Raw genomic sequence first — 19,937 nt, forward strand, 5'->3', positions numbered from 1 at the left:
TTTGTATTTCTGCAGTGTCAGTTGTTACTTCTCCTTTTTCATTTGTAATTCTATTGACTTGAGTCTTCTTTTTTTTTTTCTTGATGAGTCTGGCTAATGGTTTATCAATTTTGTTTATCTTCTCAAAGAACCAGCTTTTAGTTTTATTGATCTTTGCTATCGTTTCCTTCATTTCTTTTTCATTTATTTCTGATCTGATCTTTCTCATTTCTTTCCTTCTGCTAACTTTAGGGTTTTTTTGTTCTTTCTCTAATTGCTTTAGGTGCAAGGTTAGGTTGTTTATTTGAGATGTTTCCTGTTTCTTAAGGTAGGATTGTATTGCTATAAACTTCCCTCTTAGAACTGCTTTTGCTGCATCCCATAGGTTTTGGGTCGTCGTGTCTCCATTGTCATTTGTTTCTAGGTAATTTTTGATTTCCCCTTTGATTTCTTCAGTGATCACTTCGTTATTAAGTAGTGTATTGTGTAGCCTCCATGTGTTTGTATTTTTTACAGATCTTTTCCTGTAATTGATATCTAGTCTCATAGCGTTGTGGTCGGAAAAGATACTTGATACGATTTCAATTTTCTTAAATTTACCAAGGCTTGATTTGTGACCCAAGATATGATCTATCCTGGAGAATGTTACATGAACACTTGAGAAAAACGTGTATTCTGTTGTTTTGGGGTGGAATGTCCTATAAATATCAATTAAGTTCATCTTGTTTAATGTATCATGTAAAGCTTGTGTTTCCTTATTTATTTTCATTTTGGATGATCTGTCCATTGGTGAAATTGGGGTGTTAAAGGCCCCTACTATGACTGTGTTACTGTCGATTTCCTCTTTTATGGCTGTTAGTATTTGCCTTATGTATTGAGGTGCTCCTATGTTGAGTGCATATTTACAATTCTTATACCTTCCTCTTGGATCGATCCCTTGATCATTATATAGTGTCCTTCTTGGTCTCTTGTAATAGTCTTTATTTTAAAGTCTATTTTGTCTGATATGAGAATTGCTACTCCAGCTTTCTTTTGATTTCCATTTGCATGGAATATCTTTTTCCATCCCCTCACTTTCAGTCTGTATGTGTCCCTAGGTCTGAAGTGGGTCTCTTGAAGACCGCATATATAAGGGTCTTGTTTTTGTATCCATTCAGTCAGTCTGTGTCTTTTGGTGGGAGCATTTAATCCATTTACATTTAAGGTAATTATCGATATTTATGTTCCTATTCCCATTTTCTTAAATGTTTTGGGTTTGTTATTGTAGGTGTTTTCCTTCTCTTGTGTTTCTTGCCTAGAGAGGTTCCTTTAGCATTTGTTGTAAAGCTGGTTTGGTGGTGCTGAACTCTCTCAGCATTTGCTTGTCTGTAAAGGTTTTAATTTCTCCATCAAATCTGAATGAGATCCTTGCTGGGTAGTGTAATCTTGGTTGTATGTTTTTCTCCTTCATCACTTTAAATATGTCCTGCCACTCCCTTCTTGCTTGCAGAGTTTCTGCTGAAAGATCAGCTGTTAACCTTATGGGTATTCCCTTGTGTGTTATTTGTTGTTTTCCCCTTGTTGCTTTTAATATGTTTTCTTTATATTTAATTTTTGATAGTTTGATTAATATGTGTCTTGGTGTGTTTCTCCTTGGATTTATCCTGTATGGGACTCTCTGTGCTTCCAGGACTTGATTAACTATTTCCTTTCCCATATTAGGGAAGTTTTCAACTATAATCTCTTCAAATATTTTCTCAGTTCCTTTCTTTTTCTCTTCTTCTTCTGGGACCCCTATAATTCGAATGTTGGTGCGTTTAATGTTGTCCCCGAGGTCTCTGAGACTGCCCTCAGTTCTTTTCATTCTTTTTTTTTATTCTGCTCTACAGTAGTTATTTCCAGTATTTTATCTTCCAGGTCACTTATCCGTTCTTCTGCCTCAGTTATTCTGCTATTGATCCTGTCTAGAGTATTTTTAATTTCATTTATTGTGTTGTTCATCGTTGCTTGTTTCCTCTTTAGTTCTTCTAGGTCCTTGTTAAATGTTTCTTGCATTTTGTCTATTTTATTTCCAAGATTTTGGATCATCTTTACTATCATTATTCTGAACTCTTTTTCAGGTAGACTGCCTATTTCCTCTTCATTTGTTAGGTCTGGTGTGTTTTTACCTTGCTCCTTCATCTGCTGTGTGTTTTTCTGTCTTCTCATTTTGCTTATCTTACTGTGTTTGGGGTCTCCTTTTCGCAGGCTGCAGATTCGTAGTTCCTGTTGTTTTTGGTGTTCAGTCCCCAGTGGCTAAGGTTGGTTCAATGGGTTGTGTAGGCTTCCTGGTGGAGGGGACTAGTGCCTGTGTTCTGGTGGATGAGGCTGGATCTTGTCTTCCTGGTGGGCACGTCCACGTCTGGTGGTGTGTTTTGGGGTGTCTGTGACGTTATTATGATTTTAGGCAGCCTGTCTGCTAATGGATGGGGCTGTGTTCCTGTCTTGCTAGTTGTCTGGCATAGGGTGTCCAGCACTGTAGCTTGCTGGTTGTTGAGTGAAGCTGGGTCTTGGTGTTGAGATGGAGATCTCTGGGAGATTTTCGCCGTTTGGTATTACATGGAGCTGGGAGGTCTCTTGTGGACCAGTGTCCTGAAGTTGGCTCTCCCACCTCAGAGGCACAGCCCTGATGCCTGGCTGGAGCACCAAGAGCCTTTCATCCGCATGGCTCAGAATAAAAGGGTGAAAAAATAGATAGAAAGAAAGAAAGAGGATAAAATAAAATAAAATAAAATAAGATAGAATAAAATAAAGTTATTAAAATAAAAAAATAAAAAATAATTATTATGAAAAAAATTTTTTAAAGTTAAAAAAAAAAAAAGGAAACGGACGGACAGAACCCTAGGACAAATGGTGAAAGCAAAGCTATACAGACAAAATCTCACACAGAAGCATACACATACACACTCACAAAAAGAGGAAAAGGGGAAAAAATAATATATGTTGCTCCCAAAGTCCACCTCCTCAATTTGGGATGATTCGTTGTCTATTCAGGTATTCCACAGATGCAGGGTACATCAAGTTGATTGTGGAGCTTTAATCCGCTGCTTCTGAGGCTACTGGGAGAAATTTCCCTTTCTCTTCTTTGTTCACACAGCTCCCAGTGTTCAGCTTTGGATTTGGACCCGCCTCTGAGTGTAGGTCATCTGAGGGCGTCTGTTCTTCGCTCAGACAGGACGGGGTTAAAGGAGCAGCTGCTTCGGGGGCTCTGGCTCACTCAGGCCAGGGGGAGGGAGGGGTACGTTTGCGGGGCGAGCCTGCGGCGGCAGAGACCTGCGTAACGTTGCACCAGCCTGAGGTGTGCTCTGTGTTCTCCTGGGGAAGTTGTCCCTGGATCACGGGACCCTGGCAGTGGTGGGCTGCACAGGCTCCCAGGAGGGGAGGTGTCGATAGTGACCTGTGCTTGCAGACAGGCTTCTTGGTGGCGGCAGCAGCAGCCTTAGCATCTCATGCCCATCTCTGGGGTCCACACTGATAGCCGCGGCTCGCACCCGTCTCTGGAGCTCCTTTAAGCAGCGCTCTTAGTCCCCTCTCCTCGCGCACCAGGAAACAAAGAGGCAAGAAAGTGTCTTGCCTCTTTGGCAGCTCCAGCCTTTCCTGGACTCCCTCCCGGCTAGCTGTGGTGAACTAACCCCTTCAGGCTGTGTTCACGCCACCAACCCCAGTCCTCTCCCTGCGTTCCGACCAAAGCCCGAGCCTCAGCTCCCAGCTCACCCCCCGTCCTGGCGGGTGAGCAGACAAGCCTCTCGGGCTGGTGAGTGCTGGTCGGCACCGATCCTCTGTGCAGGAATCTCTCCGCTTTGCCCTCCACACCCCTGTTGCTGTGCTCTCCTCCGTGGCTCCGAAGCTTCTCTATTTATTTAGTTTTATAATTTTATTTATTTGGTTATTTGTTTTTGGCTGTGTTGGGTCTTCACTGCTGTGCGCAGGCTTTCTCTAGTTGTGGCAAGTGGGGGTTACTCTTCGTTACGGTGTGCGGGCTTCTCATTGCAGTGGCTTCTCTTGCTGCAGAGCACAGGCTCTAGGCATGCGGGCTCAGGAGTTGTGGCTCGTGGGCTCTAGAGCACAGGCTCAGTAGTTGTGGTGCACAGGCTTAGTTGCTCCACAGCATGTGGGATCTTCCCGGACCAGGGATCGAACCCATGTCCCCTGCATTGGCATGCGGATTCTTAACGACCACGCCACTAGGGAAGTCCCTAATAGAAGCATTTAAAACTATATTTCTTCTAACTACTACTTTAATCTTACATATTCTGATGTGTTTTCATTTTAGTTCAATTCAAAACACTTTCAAATTTTACCTGTGATTTTCCGTTTGACCTCTGGGTTATCCAGAAGTCATTTCCAAATATTTGAGGATTTTTCAGATATCTTTTTCTTGTTGATTTCTAATTTAATTCTGCTATATTCAGAAAATAAACCCTGTATGATTTCAATCCTCTGAAATTGAGACTTGTTTTACGGCTTAGCATATGGCATACCTTAGTAAATGTTCCACATGCATTTAAAGAGAACACAGTTTGTACAGTTGTTGGGTGTGTTCTATAAATGTCAACAGGTTAAGTTGGTTAACAGTGTTCAAATCTTCTATACTTTACTGATTTTCTAGTTATTTCCTCAATTACTGAGAGAGGATTGTTGAAATTGTCAACTCTAAATGTGGTTGTACCTATTTTTCCATTTAGTTCGTTAGATTCTGCTTCATGAATTTGGAAGCTCTGTTATTAGGTGCATGCTCACTTCAGATTCTTTTGCCTTGTTGATGAGATGACTCATTATCATGAAATGTCCCTCTTTATCCCTGTAATATCATTTGTCCTAGAATCTACACTAAGATAGCCATGCCAGCTTTCATACGATCTGTATGTATAGTTTTTCCATTCTTTTACTTTTAATCTATCAGGATCTTGACATTTAAAGTGGCTTTTGCTTTCTAGTATCCAGATTAGCATATAGTTGGGTGGGTCTTGCTTTTTTATCCAGTCTGACAAGATCTTTCTTTTAATGGGAGTGTTTAATCCATCTACAATTAATGTAATTATTGATATAGTTGCATTGAACTCTATCACTTTGCCATTTGTTTTCTGTTTGTCTCATCTGTCTTTCTGTTCTTTCCTCCTTTCAGATTGAATACAGGCATACCTCATTTTATTGTGCTTCACTTTATTGTACTTCACTGATACTGCATTTTTTACAAATCAAAGGTTTGTGGCAACTCTGCACTGAGCAATCTATTGGTGCCATTTTCTAACAGTATTTGCTCACTTTGTCTCTGTGTCACATTTTTGGTAATTCTCACAATATTTCAAACTTTTCCATTATTACTGTATTTGTTATGGTGAGCTGTGTGATCCGTGATCTCTGATGTTACTACCACAACTTGATGAAGGCTCAAATGATGGTCAGCATTTTTTAGCAATACTTTAAAATTGAGGTACGTACATTTTTTTAGACATAATGTTATTGCACACTTAACAGCCTATGGTATAGTGTAAACGTAAGTTTTATATGCATTGGGAAACCAAAAAATTCATGAGACTTCCTTTATTGTGATATCTGCTCTTTTTTTTAACATCTTTATTAGAGTATAATTGGTTTACAATGGTGTGTTAGTTTCTGCTGTATAACAAAGTGAATCAGCTATATGTTTACATATATCCCCATATCCCCTCCCTCTTGTGTCTCCCTCCCACCCTCCTTATCCCATCCCTCTAGGTGGTCACAAAGCACTGAGCTGATCTCCCTGTGCTATGTAGCTGCTTCCCACTAGCTATCTGTTTTACACTTGGTAGTGTATATATGTCAATGCTACTCTCTCACTTCGTCCCAGCTTACCCTTCCCCCTCCCTGTGTCCTCAAGTCCATTCTCTACGTCTGCATCCTTATTTCTGTCCTGCTCCAAGGTTCTTCAGAACGTTTTTCTTTTTAGATTCCATATATATGTGTTAGCATATGGTATTTTTCTCTTTCTGACTTACTTCACTCTGTAGGACAGACTCTAGGTCCATCCACCTCACTACAAATAACTCAATTTCGTTTCTTTTTATGGCTGAGTAATATTTCACTGTATATATGTGCCACATCTTCTTTATCCATTCATCTGTCGATGGACACCTAGGTTGCTTCCATGTACTGGCTATTGTAAATAGTGCTGCAATGAACATTGTGGTACATGACTCTTTTCGAATTATGGTTTTCTCAGGGTATATGCCCAGTAGTGGGATTGCTGGGTTGTATGGTAGTTCTTCTATTCTTAGCTTTTTAAGGAACCTCCACACTGTTCTCCATAGTGGCTGTATCAATTTACATTCCCACCAACAGTGCAAGAGGGTTCCCTTTTCTCCACACCCTCTCCAGCATATACTGTTTGTAGATTTTTTGATGATGGCCATTCAGACCAGTGTGAGATGATACCTCACTGTAGTTTTGATTTGCATTTCTCTAATGATTAGTGATGCTGAGATCCTTTCATGTGTTTGTTGGCAATCTGTATATCTTCTTTGGAGAAATGTCTATTTAGATCTTCTGCCCCTTTTTGGATTGGGATGTTTGTTTGTTTGATATTGAGCTGCATGAGCTGCTTGTATATTTTGGAGATTAATCCTTTGTCAGCTGCTTCATTTACAAATATCTTCTCCCATTCTGAGGGTTGTCTTTTTGTCTTGTTTATGGTTTCCTTTGCTGCGCAAAAGCTTTTAAGTTTCATTAAGTCCCATTTGTTTATTTTTTTTATTTCCATTTCTCTAGAAGGTGGGTCAAAAAGTATCTTGCTGTGATTTATGTCAGAGAGTGTTCTTCCTATGTTTTCCTCTAAGAGTTTTATAGTGTCTGGCCTTATAATTTAGGTCTTATCTGCTTTATTGCAGCAGTCTGGAACCGAACCCGCAATATCTCTGAGGTATACCTGTATTTCTCCTCCATTTGCTCTTTAGCTACATCTGCTTTTTTGTTGTTGTTACTCTAGAAATTACAATATACAGCCTTAACTTATCTACCATGAATTAATATTATACTTCTTACTGCAGTGGAATAATTCTATTTACTCCTCTTCCCATCCTCTTCACCATTAGTATATATTTTCCTTCTAAATAAATTATAAACCTCATAAGGAATTCATTACTGAAAATAAACTTTTTAACCTTTTAATTTTGAACCAATTAGAGAGAAGTTGGAAAAATAGCACAAAGAGTTCCCGTATACCTCTCACCCAGTTTCCCCCAATGTTAACATTTAATATAACCATACAATTATCAAAATCAAGAAATTAACATTGGTGCAGCAACAGAATTGACTGCAGACCTAACCTAAGTTTCACCAGTTTTCCCACTAATGTACTTTTTCTATTTCAGGGTTCCATCCAGCATCCCACCTTGCATTTATTGTTATTTCTCCTTAGTCTCCTCTAATCTGTGACAGTTCTTCAGTCTTTCCTCATTTTTTATGACCTTGATGCTTTTGAAGAGTACTGGTTAGTTATTTTATAGCATGTCTCTCGATTTCAGTTTGTTTGAAGTTTCCCATGATTAGAATGAGGTTATGCATTTTTGACAATAATGCCACAGAAACTATGGTGTCAGGAGATTCATGATATCAATATGTCTTATTACTGGTAATGTTAATCTTGGTTAAGATGATGTCTACCAGGTTTCTTATTGCAAAGTTCTTTCCCTTTGTAGTTAATAAATATTTTAGAAAAGATACTGTGAAACCATGTGAATATCCTTTTCCTCCTCAAACTTTCACCTACTGATTTTAGCACCCATGATGAATCTTGTCTGTAGCAATTATTACTGTGCCATTCACCTAACAGGAATTTTTTATTTCCCTCTTTCCTTCTACTAATCACAAAACTGCCAGTTTTTGTTACTCTGACCATGTCTCTATTTTGCCCTCATTTTTGCTAGATATGCAATTTTAAGTTGAGAGTCCCCTCCTACCCCATCATCCTCCAAAAACCTTTAAGATGCTGTCCTATTGTTTTAGGCTTTCATTATTTCTGATGGAGACCAGCAATAATTTTTATTGTTTTACCTGTAGGTAAAGAGTCTTTTTTTCTCTGGCTGCTTTTAAGATTTTTCTCTTTACTTTGGTTTTGAACAATTTGACTAGGATAAACTTGGGTGTGATTCTGTGTTTATTCTGCTTGACATTCATTGACCTTTTTGATCTGTCAGTTGAAAATTTTAATCAGAATTGTAAATTTGGGGCCTTTAGTTCCTTGAATATTTTTTCCTCTTATATTTCTCTCTCTTCTTCTTCTGGGGTTCCAGTTATGTATGTGTTAGCCTACTTAGTATTGTCCCACAGGTTCCTGAGGCTTTGTCCTTTCCATCCTTTTATCCTCTGTGCTTCATATTTTGGATAGTTTTTAACTGTCCTGTCTTCAAATTCAATGATCTCTTGTTCTGCAGTGTTCAACCTGCTTAAAGCCTATGTACTGAATTTTGCACTTCTGTTTTATTGTTTCAGTTCTCAATTTTTCCTTTTTGTTCATTATTTATTTATGGCCACGTTGGGTCTTCGTTGCTGCACGCAGGCTTTTTCTAGTTGTGGCAAGCAGGGCTACTCTTCGTTGTGGTGTGTGGGCTTCTCATTGTGGAGCATGGGCTCTAGGGGCGCGGGCTTCAGTAGTAGTGGCACACGGGTTTAGTTGCTCCGTGGCATGTGGGATCTTCCCTGACCAGGGCTTGAACCTGTGTCCCCTGCACTGGCAGGCAGACTCCGAACCACTGTGCCACCAGGGAAGTCCCTGTCCTTTTTTTTTTGAATAGTTTCCATGTCTCTACTGCGCTCCCTCATCTGTTCCCTTGTTGTTTGCATCTTTTATTCTAAATCCTTAACTTTGATGTTTTTGAGGCTTACATGGAAGCATTGTTAAGGTGGATCCTAGAGTAGCTCTTACTTTAGGGCTAGAGTAGCTCTATTCCTAAATCGTGTCCTTTCTTGGGTCTCAAATGAATGCCCAATGTTCAGATAAGTCTTTCTAACTAGCTGGTCAGAACTCCTGTGCACCATGTGGCCTCTCAAATCTCAATTCAACGCACCATTCCGCATGAGCTGTTTTTGCCAGGACTTGCACAGTGGTATACCAAGGGGAGGAAATGACTTATCCTAGTAGGTAGTAGAATTATCCCTGACGCTGTTTAGAATTGCTTGCACAGATGAATTTGAGTCTGTAGTACTGCTCTTTTAAATTTCTCTAGGGACACATATTCCCCCTTATTCCTTGCACCTGAAGTAGACACACCCCACCACTTCCTCCTTGGTATGCTATTGCCTTGTAGCCTCTTGCCTTGTGCATATGTAGCATAGCACTCAAAGACTGAAAGATTCAAATTTCTAGAGCTCCCGTCTCTGCCTAGTTCTCTTCTTTCTCCTACCTGACCACAGATCTAGCCATTTCAGTAGTCCCAAATTCCAATCTCTGCCTTCTTCAGCTTAGTGATATCAATTTCCTGTGCTTGACCTCTAAAAATTTACCCCATGGTCTGGAAAATGCTTCCAGGCAGAAAGCCGGGCACTCACAGAGCTCACCTCACCTGTTTCCCCTCTTTCAGTGATCACAGTCCTTTACCACTTGGTTGTCCAACACCTGAAAACATGTGCTTCAGATACCTTGGCTAGTTTTATAGTTGTTTACATATGGAAGTAGTCTACTCTAGTAGCAGTTATTTAGCCAAAACTAGAAGCAGAAATCTGTACTAATGGCTTTAGGAAACACACTGCACTCCTTATTTATACATAAAGTAAAAAAAATTTTTTTCCAAAATTCACAAGAAAGATTTCTTGTAAATTGAATTGGAACTTCAAAACCCACCACTGAGTTCAAAACGACAGAGTCCCACACAAAAAAACCTTTGTGCCACCTTTGCTTCGACTTCCATACAAACAAATAAATAATTTAAAATATGCTGAGTCCCTTTAACCAAAAAAAAAAAAAAAAAAAACCAATAGATTGATCACTATTGATTTGTATGATTATCTCGTACCTTATAGAGCTTGAGAATTGTTTTAATGCATTCATGCACAAACTTGGTCTGCTTCTGAAGACTTCCACCATATAGCGCCACCAGTTCTTCATTGAAATTCACACTAAAGAAATCAAAGTGGTACTTGAAGTCAATGTCTTCAGCTTTTCTAAGTGCAATAGAGCCAATAGAACGAACTGCAGAGGAAAAAGGTGAAGTGCACATTAAACAAAAATTTTTAAAGTTTCATCTATTCTTACTTCAAAGTCTCTTAACAAATAACTTTATCCCACATTCTGAATACAACCTATTTCAGGGTGACATCCTTAACAACAGCAATTTAGAAAAACAAATCAACTTAGCAATTGTGTGTCTTATCCTGTAACTTTTTTTAAGTTAAGTATAACGTGAATGGTTCATTCATTCTCTACCTGCTTCCCCTGCAGTAGGGGCAACAATAGCTAAAAGGGAAGGAAGGATTCCTTGAAGAATAAGAAATAGGAATTTTGTCACACTTCAGGATTTTAAGAATGAGAAAATTCCTACAAGAAACGTCTGCTCATTACACCTCATCACAGTGGGGTAAATACTCATGCATAATTTGTCTCTTTTTCTTACACATGACATCCAATCATTAGTAAATCTTGTCATGCTCTGCCTTCTAAATATATCCCCAATCAAGGCTTCTCACCATTTCCACCACCACTTTCCTAATCCAAGCACCATCATCTCTTGCCTGAACTACTCTAACAGTTTCCTAAATGGTCTCTCTGCTTTCACTGTTTTAGGTTTTGATAAAGCAGTCTACATATATATACAACTTTTTTTTTCAGTTGCTGGTCTCTTAATTTCAAATGCAATTCCCATTTCCTGCATTTGTATTCTCTAGGTTTTGGGTTTAGCAAACAAAATAGCTGTTTGCCACTCCTTTTTTTTTTTTAACATATATAACTCACGTACTATACAACTCATTGTGTAAAGTGTACAATTCAATGATATTTTGTATAGTCAATCATTTCTGCAATCTAACTTTAGACATTTTTTAATCACTCCAGAAAGAAAACCCTGTACTCATGAGCAGTTACTCCTCATTCCTCTTCTCCTCCTAATTCCTAGAAAGCACTAATATACATGTGCGTGCATATACATATATATATGTGTGTGTATATATATATATATATATATATAGAGAGAGAGAGAGAGAGAACTGAATCACTTTGCTGTACAACTGAAACTAACACAACGTTGTAAATCAACTATATTTCAATTTAAAAAAAAAATCTAAGATGATAAAAAAACAGTAAAAGTTATTTTTACTAGATAAAAAAACAAAAACCTGATGTTAAGTGGAAGAAGCCAGACACAGAACAATGCGTACTGAGTGATTATATTTATAGTGCGACGTTTAAAAATAGCCCCAAACAAGTAGACTGTATTAGAGATGCATACTTAGATGCTAAAACTATAAAGAAAGTCAAGAAAATGACTACCTTAAAGTTAGGAAGGGAGGGAGTTTTAATCAGGAAGGGGCACACAGGAGGCTTTCAGGGTGCTGGCAACCTTCTACTTCTTGACTTGGGTTTTGGTTCCATGGGTACTCACTTTATAATCATTTTTAACCTAATAGCCATATTCTATGCATTTCTCTGTATATGTGTTATATTTCAAACACAATGATTAAATTAAAAAATCAGAGTATATCATTTCCTACCCAAACCCTCCAATAGTTTCCCATCACACTTAGATCAAAATTCTAAGTCTCTTCCACACCTTTTATGACATAGCCTGTGGCTACTTTTCCATCCTCATCTCTTTTCACTTTCTCTAGTCTCAGTGGTCTTGAACGCACCAAGCACATTCCTGCCTCCGGGTCTTCCCCAAATAGTCACATACCTCAGTCCCTTGCTACATTCAAGCCTCCGCTCAAAATGTCATCTCCTCATACTGGCCTTCCCTGGCCACTTCATCTAAACTAGCCACCTCCTGACCCTGTTTATCCTTTATCCCTTACTCTGGTTTATTTTTCTTTCTAACTTTTAATATTACTGGCGTACTGATATCTAGAATATCTAGAATACTGCCTGGCTCATGGTAGGTACCCCGTAAATATTTGCTAGCTAAATAGATAAACATGTAAGTAATTATACTAAATGTTGAAATAATTCTATTCTCATTATACAAAAGAATACACCATTTAATAACAACAAAAAAAGAGCAGGTTTTAGCTGAAATTACTTCTAGATTGCCTGACTGTCAGGCCAAAAATAACTGCTATATTTCAATTTGGAATCTGTACACATAACTTCCCTACCCCCACCTTTCTGTGTTTCCCTCAGTATTTCTAGATCTAATTTAAATAGCTCCAACACAAAGAAACCAGTCTCCTCTCTTGTTCAGCAATAATATAAACCACTGATTTACTTCTCTAATCAATGCTTTAGGTTCTGTTTTCTGTACCCTCCACTTCTAACATAAACCTCTTTCTTCTGCTGATTCCTGAATTCCTATATCATCTATTTATCATTCCACTCCATCTTATCTTCTCCTACTTACTCTTTGCAAAGTGGCTTGCAGCTATTCTTTTTTGTGTACTTCTCACATGTACTTCTCTCAGACAAAATGTCATATATTTGTGTCTCCCAGTATGCCTAGCGTAATACCTAACACAGAGTACATGTCTAATAAATTCTTCAATTGAATTTCACAGCTTTCAAAATTTACTTTTGAGACTTACCTTGCTTATAACTTCCAGCATTACCGGGAAGAAAGAGAACAGGAATACCCGTTAAAGGGAGAGCTTTGTGTTCTTCAGCATAGGATCCTTCTCCATAAAGATATAATTCATATGCAGGATAGCGTTTTGCCAGTTTCTTTGGAAGTTCTATTTTCTATAGGAAAAAAAAAGCAACTTCACTTTAATCAGTTTTACTAATACAATTCAGTCTCACCGTACCCAATTCTGAATTTGAAATAGTACAATATAAAAATATTACTGATGATAAAACTACACTTAATGCACAAGTTCTACTTTAAGTTTACACATATGAAGACTCAGTCTTGAATTATGTGAGCTTTAAACCATGTAGTCTTCAAGAAAGCATAAAATGGGACTACTTGAAATTCTAATAAATACAAATTACTCAGAATAGCTACTGGCAAGAGAAAAACACTGGTTTATGTCAGCAAGTTCCATGTTAACATAATTGAAAATGCATTTAATTTAGTATCAGTTATCAATTATACTTAGAAATGATAAAAACGTTCCATTATCAAATGAATTCTTTTTTGCGATTTTAAACTGCTTTGTAATGTCTCTCTCCTTTCACTCAGGCCTAACTATATACTCCAAGCTGTTACATCATTCAAAGGAAAGTAAGTTTGTTTTATAATGCAGCTTTCTGACCTCTCAACTTAATATGCTTGACCTACAATGTGCTTAACAAATTAATCTGAACCTTACAGCCATGTCTTGGTTGAGACATGTACACTCTTCTCACCATGAACATTCCAGTGAATTAGCAACTGTTTCAGTTTTCATGGACTTGGTGCATGGTTTATCAGCAAGACTAAAACTACTCTGCAATTCATATTACTGTATACCAAATGAGCCAGTAATTCACATAACATTTCTTTCAGCAAAATACAAATCAAGTCTTAATGTCATCCCCAAAAGGTAGGCATCTATAAAAGTGGGAGTAAAGTATAAGCTATTCTTCTGCTCCTTTCTTCCCCCTAAGGGATGGAGACCATTAAAAATGAAACCAGTTACATTGAACAGTAGATTTTATTTAAGTAGACGTGAATAGATTTAATGATCTAGCAGTAATGTACATGTGCTTGGTAAAAATTTTAACTACTGAATGAATTTTGAAAATTGTAAATGGATAATGACTACTGAAAAAAATCCCTGTTCTAGAAAGCATAATTCTGATCATTCGTGCAAATTCCTGAATATTCCTTTGAGGATAGTACCATAAACAATCTGTGCCAATAACACCATGAAAACATCTTTAGAGACTATGACCTTATTGTTTAAGATACCAGCAACTTTATCTCCTCAAATATTCAAAATACCAACCCCACTATTTGCTTTATATGTGTACATGTACTTCAACTCAAATTAGTCCCAGTATTAATTACACATAGTAAATAATCAAAAATAAAAATGATGTAATATTTTGTTTCTTTAGGTACAAATTAAGCAAAAAGAAAATATGAGAGAAAAAGGGAACAGTTATCTTAACTCCTCTCAATTTAGTACACCATTTGATACAGCAGTACATGCGTATTAGATCACTATTCTTTAGGACAGTAACTAAAAAAGTTTTGAACTACTTGAAAATTAACTCAGAAGAACAGGAACTATCAAATATATAGAAAAAGAAATATTTAATTCTCTGGAGACAGAAAAACAAGCGAAAGAATATTACTTGATATATTTCATAATCTACTATTAGAAAGGCAATTTTATAGTGAGACAATGTACACTTAAAAATATGAAGGCATATAATGTGGAGTAGAAAAAAGTATAAAGGTGGAAAAAAGAGGTAGAACAAAAATTAAAAGTGGGAGTTGTAGGCAATGGCAAAGCTGCATTTCCAACAGAATTCAAGTTGGGAGTGAGTGGCAAGAAAAGACAGGAAGGGTACTGACTAGATTGAGGACAGAAAAGATGTAGGCATACAAAAAGGATAAAGATGAAAAATACAGAAGAGGGTCACGGGGTTTTAAAAAAACACATTTATAGTAACAGGACTCCAATATATTTTAAATTATTTTATATTGATTATTTTAAATGAGAACCCTCCCCCACCAAAATTAAACAATCCATAGTCCATACTGCTGTCAAGAAATAATCTTTTAAGACATACACCTTATGTGTTTCCTCACTGCATACACAAATGATAAACACTTAAGAGAGAGGCCCTTTAAAACCTGGCTCTAATTATTCTTACCTACTTCCTTATAATTTACCCATGCCACATTTTAAATTTTTTAATATGTTCCAAAATTCAAGATTCAACAGGGTATATACTGAAAAGGCTCTCCTACCCCTGGTTCATTAGCCATCCAGTTCCTTACCCAGAAGGTAACCAATGTTAGCAGTTTGTGCTTCCAGAAATACCAATATTTTACATATATACAAATACAGGCAAATTTGTTTTAGGTTATTTCTCCTTTTTACATAAATGATAACATACTATAAATACTACTTATGGCATGTATCCTGGTGCCTTCCCACCTTCACAAATGCTGTTCTTTATTCCTGCAGTTTTCTTGTTTCTGCACCTTGTGAACTGTATACATATCCTCCACTGCCCAGTGCACAACCTCTTCTCGATAGCCTTTGACTACCCAACACGAACACGGCTGCTCTCTTCTGTGAAGAGCCTCGTACACACTCTCTTACAGTGAAATTATAACATTTAACACATTATATTTTACTTATCCATTTCACTCCTGTCTCCCCCATTATATTTTAAAGACATAAATTTAAAGGCACAAGGTCTGATTCATCTCTAATTCCCTCTCACCCATACCCAGGATCTAGAATATATCTACACAGAGAAGTCATTAAATAAATTATATGCTAAATAAACATCACACTTAATAACAAAATATTTGAATCATATTTCCCAATATCAACATTTCCTTTCAGAGAGCAATTGTCAGGTCACATATCTAAAGAGAGCCAAACTGTTGCATGAAAAAACACAACACAGATGTTTTCTTATTGAATTCTACAATTTGCCTAGAACTGCTTGCTACCAAATACAAGCTCTGCCTCGCTGTCATAATAAGGCAAGAAGCTTTAAAGGATAGTGTGTATTTTGCCCGGTAGGTGTGTGAGATGTTCAATTAACTCTGAATAAGTGAATCTAGGAAAACTAAAGGTAGAGGATTAATAAAGATACTCGAACAATTTAAAATTCAAAACAATTTTTTCAGAGTTTCAAATTCCTGTCCCACATTTTATTTTTAAAATGGAGAATAAAATTGAGCATGTTTCAACTAACCTTTCAAGTGCCTCTAAAATTCCACTAAAGAATATGCAAACGAGCAGTAAAAAAGAAGAAAAGCATCAAGAAAGAGAAGAAAACCCAACAACCAGGACATCCCATATGCTGAATATCAACCTGTGAACAATTAGACCTTACTATAAAATATAATTTAAAGCAACATAAAAAATATGTTTAGAACACTTTTAACAAACCATTGGTTCTTAATAGGCTGACCCCAATTATCCAGAAATCTCACATTATATTCAAAATGAATCATTTCTGTAGGCAGCTTTTAACTGTATTTGTAAAATAACGCAACCTAGTGTGCACAATAAAAGGACTAAGGGTCAAAGACAAATACTGTAGTGAATAAACACTTTTCACATCATAAAAATAAAAATTTACTGAAAATGTGTATCAAAAACTCCTCCCACTGTAATATTACTGTGCTAACATATTATTAACAGAAGTGTAAAACCTCAAAACAGCAAAAATAACTAAATAAGACTACCTAACAACACCAAAAAACCCAAATAGCTCTTTTGCATTAGCTACACTAATTTTCTGTGTCTTTCCAGTCAATTTTATGAGGCACGAAATACATCTGTGAGGTCCATATGCTTTGTTCCCAACATTAAGTGATTTCTACTACTGCAAATATTAAAATAGTTTCAATAATTGTGGGTAATCTAAAAATAAACAGGAATTAGTACTGTACTGTTCCAAAATGATTTTATTTTAACCAAACTCTTCAATGCAGTACAAAACTAAAATGACCTACTTCAATCTATTGGGAGTTTCCTAATTATTAAACCATAGAAAAATGAAAGGAGATTATAAGGGCTCTATTTTCAGTATTTAAAAAAATCTAAACTAAAAGCCCATATATTTAACTATATGTGGCCTCTGATAAACATAAACCAGCATATTCATTTAGAAATTAAGAGACAACAGTAACATGTTAAAATCTGCTCCTTCAGTAGCATCTGATATCAAATGCTTCCACTTCCTAAGCACTGATGCAAAACCAAGGTAAAGATCTCAAAACAAATGAAATCTAAATTCGAATTTTGCCCATGGGAAAGGATGCTGTTCAGCAATTTAAACCTTAAGTAGTTTTAAGATCTAAATAATAGCAGGATAATCAAATAATATGCTCCTCCATAATGACCTGTACACGGAAACAATCAGGATCTGCATCCTTCACCTCAAAGAATAAATCTGCTACGGCTTTAAATGCATTTTATCAATATGTATTATAGTACATATACTTCTAAGGTAGGGAGTTATCATTACGATACATATTCCGTAATTAGGAGATGCAGTTATAAAGAAAAGAATCATTCGGAAGAAATTTCTCTGGACGGTTGTGCCATCTGTCACCATCTCTTTTTACAGCTGGTCATGAATGAAATTCTAGCGTCTACTATGCTGAACTGATAAAGCAACTGTGACTGAAAATATCCAAAATGGAACGAAAGAGGTGGGGGCGGAGAGAGGAAGAGAAAGAAGGGCCGGGTCTCTCTTCAATTGCAAACACAGTGAGAAAACAAAAATAACACCATGAAATTGATGTTGTATGCAACTGGTAAGGGGCGACACGCATCAACACAGGACGCATGCACACGCACCGACCCACGACCTACAAAACAAGAGGGCTCCGCAAAACCTTCACAGGAGAGAACTGCGCTAGTTCCCCATTTATTTACTCATCAGGTTAGCCTTTCAGACGTAAACCCCTGAAGTCTCTAAGGCAACCCTGGGAACTGTGTAGCCAGTACACACTCTGCAGAAGCTCGATTCCTTTCCAGAAAAGCGAGAGGTGACGCGCAAACCCCAGGGCGGGAGGGGGAGAGAATTTCGGCGCGTGGGAAGCAAAGGAGTGCCCGGGGCACCTGTTAAGGCAGGGAGGCGGGGAGGATGGGGTCTGGGTTTGGGGAGAGGGACTGGAGCTGCGTCTCTGGGAATGAGGGGCGTTGGGCCCGGCCCTTCTGATGAGCCTGTGCTTGGGATTTGGGACCGCGAAGGGACCGGGGAGCAACCTGGAGGGGGGCGGGGAGCATGCTCGGGGAACCATCTATCAAACACCCCACCGTGAAGAGAGGGCACAAAGGGCAGGAGCAAGGGGCCGCGGGGGGCTGCGGAGTCTTCCGGGGCGAAGCAAGCTGGGACAAGGCTGGACTAAGGGGGCGGGAGAGGCGCGGGGAGCCGACGCAGGGGAAACACACACTGGAGGGGCCCGAGCCTCGGAGCGCCCAGCGAAGGGAGGGTGGAACCTCACCTGATACTCCGGATACTCAAACATGTAGCTCATACTGCACTTGTTTTCCTCAAAGCCGAAGAAGACGTCCCACAGCCCCAGGGTCGCCATGAAGACCATGAGGGCATAAAACGCCAGGTTCCAGAGATTGACGGAGTGGAGGAACATGGTGCCGCCGCCGCCGCACCCGCGGGACCCCTAGCCCTGACTCAGGGAGCCGAAGAACACCCGGCTGCCCGCCGGGGAGCTAAGCCCAATCACCGCGCGCCTGCGTGGATGCCCGGCCAGCCCGCGAGCCCGCCGCGCAGTGCGCCTGCGCGTAGCCTCTTGGCGCGCCTCCAGCCAGGCGTCTAGCCTGCAGAGGGGGAGGCGGCGTTTGCTGCGGGAGCGCGAATGAGAGGGCCGAGAAGGGAGAAACAGAAGTGGGCTGGGTTGGAGGGTGAGGGGAGAGAGGGAAGGGCGCGAGGAAAAGGAAAAGGAGGAAAGGGGAGGGAAGGGCAATGAGAGGCTGGCTGGAGGGAAAGAAGAAGTGGGGGGCGGGGGGGGGGTACTAGCGAGGGATGGGCGGAGCGCGGGAGTCCTGCAAGCGAGGAGAGGGAAGGGCTGGGGGTGGGCGTCGGGGGCGCTAACCTGGAGACGAGGAGGCTATTAATGATGGTGAGCCAACCGGGAGGGGGGACATCAGAGCCCGGAGACCATCAGCTGTCACGTAGCGAACACCTCTCCTGCGCAGCTTAAAAACCCTAACCGTTCAATTTTGAAACGCCTCAGGCCTCCGCAATTTCGGTTCTCCCAGCAGTGGTGGAGCACATTCACAGCTCTCCGGACCAGTTAGCTTAAACAGGGGACAAATGGCTTTTTCTCCCCCTCTTTGACCGCCGACGTCGGCCCAGTAGGTAACAGCGCTTAAAAGCACGGACTCTTAAAAAACCACCAGCAGGTCGACAAGATTCTGGTCTTGGTATAAGTTGAAAGCCTGAATCACAAAAAGCATCGTTAGTCTTTAACGTTACCAGATTTTTCCATTAACACTGATGCTCCCGATAGGTATCTGCGTGATCAGTTTATCGCTGACTTGCCTTACTCCTCAGAATCTCCTCCACTGCTTTGGAAATTGGTTCCACATTAACATGTGGAGGCAAATTCGCTCAAGCTTCCATTCAGACTCCCTCAAGTGACTTAATTCATTTAGATGAATTTCGGTTTGGTTTTGCACAAAAAGGGGGTAAAAAGCAGCTCAAAAACCATTCACAATCACGTATAGCAGCTTCAAAACAGTGTCTGTTAGGAGTTAGAAAGACACGGTAGCACCCTCTAAAGCTGACCCAACAGCAGATGGGGTGTGTGCGTGTGTGTAGCTAACTGCCGAATTCTTCTGAGGATTATTTTTGGCACTCACTGAATTTCATTTCGCTTGGGCTGATTTTCTGGTAATTTTTCTGTGCACAGGAAGTTTGGCTATGATACGTAAAATCAAATAATTTTAAAACTAAAAGGAAGCTTATAGTTTATCTCATAGGATACTGTGATGTTCAGATATGAGAGCACCTGGGGTCCGGGGTGGAATTAGGGAGGAGTTTGTGCAGGGCATAAGGAGTCATTTGAGAAAGGATTTAAAGTATACATTAAAAAGGGAATACTCAATAGTCTGGGATCTCAAGGACATCACAGGCAGGATGTTTGCGCCTTGTTTCCCCTAGCGTATCACGC

At 39.2% G+C, this 19,937-nt stretch overlaps 1 protein-coding gene across 2 annotated transcripts in view; it reads right to left on the reverse strand.

Annotated features, from left to right (window-relative positions):
• Positions 1 to 18,520, reverse strand: part of PGAP1 (post-GPI attachment to proteins inositol deacylase 1) — a 79,871-nt gene extending 61,351 nt beyond the window's left edge. For both annotated transcript variants that reach the window (XM_082467026.1, XM_082467025.1), the window contains exons 1-3: positions 18,249 to 18,520; positions 12,700 to 12,853; positions 9,987 to 10,162 (exon numbers count right to left, since the gene is read on the reverse strand). In XM_082467026.1, the coding sequence (XP_082323152.1) occupies positions 9,987 to 10,162; positions 12,700 to 12,853; positions 18,249 to 18,395 (477 nt within the window). In that variant the 5' untranslated portion in view covers positions 18,396 to 18,520. The remainder of the gene's footprint in view (positions 1 to 9,986; positions 10,163 to 12,699; positions 12,854 to 18,248) is intronic.
• Between the last annotated feature and the right edge of the window lie 1,417 nt (positions 18,521 to 19,937).

This window comes from Balaenoptera physalus, assembly GCF_965194825.1.
Source record: "Balaenoptera physalus genome assembly, chromosome: 6".
NCBI lineage: Eukaryota > Metazoa > Chordata > Mammalia > Artiodactyla > Balaenopteridae > Balaenoptera > Balaenoptera physalus.